Source organism: Piliocolobus tephrosceles, chromosome 2 (genome assembly GCF_002776525.5).
Source record: "Piliocolobus tephrosceles isolate RC106 chromosome 2, ASM277652v3, whole genome shotgun sequence".
NCBI lineage: Eukaryota > Metazoa > Chordata > Mammalia > Primates > Cercopithecidae > Piliocolobus > Piliocolobus tephrosceles.
Genome location: NC_045435.1, coordinates 52,119,224 through 52,126,158, shown reverse-complemented (window position 1 = coordinate 52,126,158; position 6,935 = coordinate 52,119,224). Strand labels below are relative to the sequence as shown.

Here is a 6,935-nt window from a genome sequence, read left to right as displayed (position 1 = left end):
ATGAAGACCCAGCAGAGGTTTCATCACAAAGAGAGACTGAAAGCCATCACCATTTATCATTTTTCATGGGCAGCCCCACAATCTCCTTTGGGCAACTTGTATTCTTTCCTGATGCAAAGTCTTGGCAGGATGCAAAGGCCCTGAAGTATTCCTTGACTGCAACAAGCAGCAAGGTACCTTCATCATGAAATCCTGCCCCTAATCCTTCTGTAATGAGTACAATGCTCAAATCAGAGGCAGTATGACAAACTTATAAGGAGCATGGCTTTGGAGTTAGGCAGACTGAATTCAAATTCTGGCTTCTCCACTTCCCAGCCTAACCTTGGGCAAGCTGTTTAGCCTCTCAGAGCCTCAGTTTCCTCATCTGCAGGACAGAGTATAATAATGATACTTACCTTCAATGGTGTATTGAGAATTAAATGAGAAAATATGGGTAAAGGGTTTAATATAGTGGCTGGGACAGAAATAAGTGGTCAATAAACAGTTCACAAACACACACAGGTAAAAAACAAAAGTCCAAGAGGTTGTATGACATTTGTAGACAATGAACATCAAAATGTTGCATGTGCCTTGAGGCATCAGTACCCAGTGGCCTCTGATAATTTATCTTAAACTTTTGAAGACACTTTCTGCAGATGACAGCTACTACTCCCAACTTGCCTTTGCTTTGACATTTCCAAACCCTCTTTTCCCAGGAATCATCCTACAGTTAGTTACCTTCTTCAGTTAGCTCTACAGTGAAAGTGGTCCTCCTTGTAACCTTACCTTTACCTTGTTGGATCTGAGCTAATGGACATTTCAAAGGTGGTTCCTAGGGGAAGCAGGCAGACAGCGTGGACTGGAGGATGGGGAGTCCCCCCAGGACCTCTCCACCCCTGATGTGCCACCTCGCCCTTTCAAAAACCACTGGAGCATGTTTGAGAAAAGTTAAGCTGTTTTATTTCACAGGATAGCTCCACGTCAAACCAGCAGGCACCATCAGAATACGTGACAGAGGATCCAATCAGACACTCTATAGGACGGGCGTTTGGTCGTAAGGTAGAGAAACGATATCCAGAAGAGGGCAACATTTATCGTCACGTGGGGACAGGCAACCAGCAATTTCCTAGGGGGGTTTTGGTTTGTTTTTCCTGTCACAATTTGGGGAGGAAGGAAACCAAAGGAAACGAAATAGACCAGCCACTCTGAAGCAATCAGAATCAAACCTATTGCCAAACCATGTAAACAGTCACACTGCCGGGAACAAGGGCCTGGGCAGAAACCCTAGCCAGGATCGACTTCCGTCTAAGGAAGGAAAAGTGCACTCTGGTTGTTCTGGTTCAAGGAACAGCTTTGTTATTTGCCGGGGACAGTTCACACAGAAAGGAGGTGTCAACAAGGGGCAGCAATGGCCATGTGGCCAGTCCCAGAGGGACAGTGGGACACTGGCAGATCAATCTCAGGGAGGTCAGGAGGGCTTGGACCTGACAGCAAAGTCCCTTCTCTCAGCTCCCCTGGGCAGCTTTGGATATGTGGGGAATGCTCTATGTGGCTGCTCAGAGGAGAGGAGACCCCAGAGAACCGGGGAAGTTGACATGAAATGTCAGCGTTAGCTCTGCACAGCAGAAAATCAGCTAGGCAACACCTCGGCTCACCCCTTTCTGCCTTTCCTCCTGGCCACCACCCCCACTCCCAGCCCAGCAGGGGCCAACCCCATGGCTGTGAGCCAGCCACTCTTCTTTCTGGGTTTCTTAAGAGAATGAGGCATTTGCTCTAGTGTGGAACCATCTGGATGTGTGAAAAGTTAGGAATAGAAAGACTGAGAGGAAGAACCATTACCCGAGTCCTCATGTTTTTCCATTAGCTGTGTACATGCACTGAGTGCCATATCACGACCAGGTCACGAGAAGTCCTCCACATTCGTGCCTCCTGAATGACAAAGAAATATACCCAACAAGGCACTCCAAGGGACTCCAACAGAGAAGAAAGCCCCACATAAAGGCCCCTTCCCACACTGGCTCCTCTTTGTGTACCACAAACCAGTTTTAAGTGTTTATAAGGCAGATCTCTGAACTGCTGGTTCCAGCCGATAGCCAAAATATGGCTCAATTTCCCTGTGTCTCTTCCCACTCCGATTTCTTCATTGAATAGAAACCTTTCATCCCTTGGGAATCCATCTCTCTCCTGACCCCTGGCCTGGTAACTTCAGAGAAAAGACTCCAAAGTCTAATTCCCAAGCTCGCAATTCCCTCCAATTGTGCACTCTGTCCGGGGTTCAAAAGGCGCTTCAAGGTGAGAAATCGTTAGCACTGAAACAAGGAAAGGCAAGAATTTTTCATAGAATCCCACAGCTCAGAGCAGCTCTTTAAGAGGAAAAGGGAATAAAAGGGGAGGGGGAGAGTGGGGTAGGAAGCACAGCTTGTTCTCAATTTTATCCAGAAAGCTCTTTAGCGGCAACTGAGCCACAAGGCCCAGGAAACTAGACCAGGAATTAATTGTCTTTGGTCAGTTTTAAATGAACAACTTGCTGGTTCATTCCTAAAATAGATTGAACATCGGTTATACATAAAGACAAAAGGCTTGACCTCAGGATAAGTCAAAGGTTAAGAAAAGAAATCATTCCATGAAGCAAAGAAACAAAAAATGCCCGTTGTCAACTAACTGATCAGTACGGCTTTCAATAATGGTGATGAACAAGTAGGTAAACACCACTTCCCCTTGTACAATTGGTTATATTGAAGACTACTAACTAGGTTACTACATTTCCCCCACACTCACTGTACAGTTAGGTATTTGTTTTTACATTGATCTATCTACTAGGTGCAAAGATTTGGTGAGTGGCATTGGCTAAAATTTAATTGTAGCCTTTTTAAAAATTACAATTTCACATTTTAACAGTTACTTTCCAGCATTTAAGCAAATACAGCAATATATAGTGGACTAAAACAGGCAGGAGTCAGAAAGAGAAAGCCAATGTTCAGGGAACGTTGATGGCACTGAGTGCTGTGGAGGGTGAGTGAGACATGCATAGTGCCAGATGAGGAAGTGGGAACACGGGAGGGGGGCGGGGAAGTATTTTTCCACTTGGCCTGCGTCAAGGCTCAGATTTGGGGCTGGATGAGTGAGGAGACGTCTGCCATCTGCGTGTGTACATCCCTAAATGTGAACTCATCGGCCATTTCCCAATGGAAAAAAAAATAGGTGCTTAAAGAAAACAGTTAAGACTCTGCCCTCAGAAAATTCAGTGAAAGGCAGGTCCATTTTCAGTAAGAGAAAAACAAAATCAGTCAATTCAGAGAAAAATCCACGTGGTCTGATTGGTGTTATGTATATCAGGCAACAGATTTTTCTACTCTGATTGTTGCTTTTAATCTGGTAGTTGTGGCAGAGATTGCTGTATTTTGCCTGGGAGGCTACTGGATTTAGGATCTGGGAGTATCTTGAGGGTAGAAATCAGAAGTCTTGTGTCCTGGCTGGACAGTATAGCGTCCAGCATGCAAACACATGACTTTAAGAGCGTGACGCAGCCTCTGCTCTTAACCAGTGTCAAATTTTGGGCAGGTCACAGCATAGCCCAAGGCCTTACTCTCTTAAGCTATAAAATGGCAATATCTTTCTGTGCTCCAAGGCAGATGGCCTTTCATATCCAGGAGCTAAAGAGAAGGGTTCATTCTAGGCCAAACAAGGGAGGTCAAGCTTGACACCGGCCTCTCCCTGAGATCCTTTTTCTGTTCCTTTCCTGATGCTCCCTTCCATTGTGGGGTGTCAAGTCCAGTCCTTCAGACAAGGTAGAGTGGCTTTACCCTCCTAACACATCTAGGTGCCAGTGACTTAACTAGGTCCCTCCCTTTGGGTGTATTTACCTTTTTGTGGGGGACCAGAGGAGAAGGCACCACTTAATCCAATGGGCTGAAATGTTAATGATGGAATCCAGGGCTCTTATTAAGATGGGAGGAAAATGCTACTGCTCACTTCTGAAATACCAATGGGAGGTTTCAAACAGAAGGGCTGAAGAGTTCTGATCTAAGACTTACCTTACTAATGACAATCACAAGAGCATTGTATTGATTCAATGTTTTCCAGTGTACACAGCTTGCTCACTGCTGTTTGACCTTTATTACCCTATTTTATGGAGCAGAAAAGCCAGGCTCAATGAGGTGGAGTGACAAACCCTAAGTTACAAGGCTCCTAAGTGCTTGGGGCTGGGACTCAGACCCTGGGCCGTTTGACTTCAAATTTCATTGGCCTCGAGAGAGAGGAAGCTTGGGAAGAGTAGGGAAAAGCCCCTGGATCTGGCAGGAGAGGGTAAGTAACAGTGGCCCACAGGGCACACAGATTTGCCTGTGTGCCATTATCCAGAAACAGCTCATCTCTGGAAGTGATCAGAAGAGGAGGTAAAATGAAACCAAAGGAGAGTGACCCGGAAGGGCTTTACTTGGCCAAAAGGCAAAGGCCTTGCTGTTACACACGAAGATCATGCACCCATTTCTATCACCACATTTTCATCTACACTAAATGTTCTGGAGGGAGTGAGTGAAGAGGGAGGGAAGGGAAGCTATGTCACTTGTATTAACTTAACTGACAGTGTCCTCTAGGACAGAAAGTGTCAAGGACTGCCCCTCCCTGGCCCCAGTCTGAACTGGGCGCTCACGGCTCATGCGTTTCATGCAAGACGGCACCAGCCACAGTGCGTCACAGCCTGATTTAAAATGAAAACGATGTGACTCAAAGTCTCCTTGCCTGTTTAGTTCCAAATCTGACACAGTATAATTAGTAGAACCAGGAAAAGAAAAAATTAAATAGTTTGAAAATGATATAAGTTAAACCTCTATAGTTACCACAGATTTATTCCTACAGCGTTTCTAGGTTTTGAAGTATTCCACACCACTGTATTTTTATTTTTCCCTTTTTCCCAACCACATGTAATACTGTGCTATGATGGGGTTAGGTTCTCACTATCCCCTGCCTCTACACACAAACACAAGGATGTGGTAGTCAGGGGTCTTCTCGCCAACTCTCTCCCATGCCTTCGGGAGTACCGCTGGCCTTTGGCCTCCGGGTGGAAGGGCAGGGTCTCTGGGGTGGACGGGGGTGGGGGTTTCCTATGAAGGGTTCCCCACCTCTGGGAGCAGCCTGCTTGGGGGTACTGCCTGCCTCACCCTTCCTTGAGGGGCAGACTGTTCTGGAAGGCCACGACTTCTGGAGACAGTGGGAGTCTGTTTTTGTTTGTGTTTTTCTGCAGGTTAGTGGTATATTGCTTCATTCGCAGTTACTATGGGCCTCTAAGTTCTCCCAGAAAAGTCCCTGCAAATCCCACCGAATAACTCGGCGGGAGATGTTTGGTGGCATGGGTCTGAGGTAAATCTAAGTTTCATAAAAAGAAAAAGGAGATACTATATACACTTAGTACGTGTGTGTCCAGATCTAGTATATGTATATAGATGCATAAATATATATATATACACACACCTACAGACACATACATACATATACATGTGTATATATGCACACATCGATATACACACACATATACGTATGTAGAGAGAATGTCGAGAGAGGAAGTTTCCAGTGACGATATGCGGGAGAAGCCATGTGGTATTTTGCCTCGATGTTAGGAAATGCTGTGGCTGGGGCTGCTCCAGCTCCAGCACTCCTCTGGGCGTCTGTTGACACGCAAGAGGTCTGTGGGATTCCCATGGCTGGACGTGAGCTGCAGCCAGTGCCTGGGCCTCAGCTCTGCACAGACACGCCCTCCCAGACTGACCTCTGCCCTCCAAGGCCAGGGTCACTGGGAAGCACATGGAAGCCACCAAGGCCACCCTGGGCCGTGGCGAGCCACAGTGGGCCATGGCGGTGCGGCCCATCCTACAGGTCACATGGTGCCCGACTTGTCCGCTGAGCTGTTGGGGAACATCTTCTCGGTGGGCGTCACGGCCGGGCTGCCCACGCCCGAGCTGCTGCTGCTGCTGGACCGGTGCTGGACCACCGGCCGCACGGGCCGCATGGGGGGCGGGCGGAGCTGGGCGCCAGCCAGGCGGGCGGACAGGGCTGGCTTGAAGGTGGTCATCATCTCGGTGGAGGAGCTGCTGCTGCGGCGCATGGCGGCATCGGGGTCGCGGATGACGATGGTGTGAAGGGGACTGGCGGGCTCCGAGCTGATGGGGCCTGGCGGGTTCTTCAGGGGCTCCAGGGTGTCCAGCACCACATCTGGCGCCTGCTTGACCGTGTTCTGCCTCTCGAGTTCCCGCAACTCGTGCAGAGCCGTGCTCATGGTCTTCTCGATGTCCTGGGGACAGAGAGAGCTGGGGTCAGCAGAGTCTGGAGACCTGGAGTCACGTCCTTCCTGTCTGCTAAGCAGCTTCCCTTCTTAGGGAGGTTCCCCGGAAGCCTCGTGGCAGGGATGGAGATTAAGTCCTCAGGATGTCTTATAACCACATGGGAGAACCAATGTGGATATAAGATGCTGCCTTTCACACGAAATAGATTTAGTAAGGGCAGGTCAGACTACTGACAAAGAGGGCAGGCTCTGGAGTCAGACAGACACGGATTCAAATCCTGGCTCTACCACTTCCTTGCTATGTGACCTTATGCAAGTTCCCTCACCCTCTGAGCCTCCAGAATCCTCATTTGTAAATGGCACATCATTATAATATGGACCTCAGGGAGTTGATGAGTGCATTAAATGATACAGTGCCTGTGAAGAGCCTGGTGTGACCCCTGGCACAGAGTAAGCACTCAAAAATACTAATGACAATAACAGTAGCAATAATAGCTAACACTAAGCACCAATCCAAACCCTGTCCCCTAATAATTCATTTAATCTTCACACTTCTAAGGTAGGAACTACCTTTATGCTCATGTCACACGTGAGGAAACGGAAGCTCAGACTGGTTAAGTAACTTGCCCAAGGTCACACAGCTCATTAGCAGTATAGCCCAAGTCTGAACCCAGGCAGT

The 6,935-nt window shown here is 47.9% G+C and overlaps 1 protein-coding gene across 1 annotated transcript in view; it reads right to left on the bottom strand.

Annotated features, from left to right (window-relative positions):
• Positions 1-916: 916 nt before the first annotated feature.
• SRGAP3 (SLIT-ROBO Rho GTPase activating protein 3) overlaps positions 917-6,935 on the bottom strand; it is a 266,271-nt gene continuing 260,252 nt past the window's right edge. Inside the window, exon 22 of the mRNA XM_023218565.2 lies at positions 917-6,265. Coding sequence (XP_023074333.1) covers positions 5,852-6,265 — 414 coding nt within the window. The 3' untranslated portion in view covers positions 917-5,851. The remainder of the gene's footprint in view (positions 6,266-6,935) is intronic.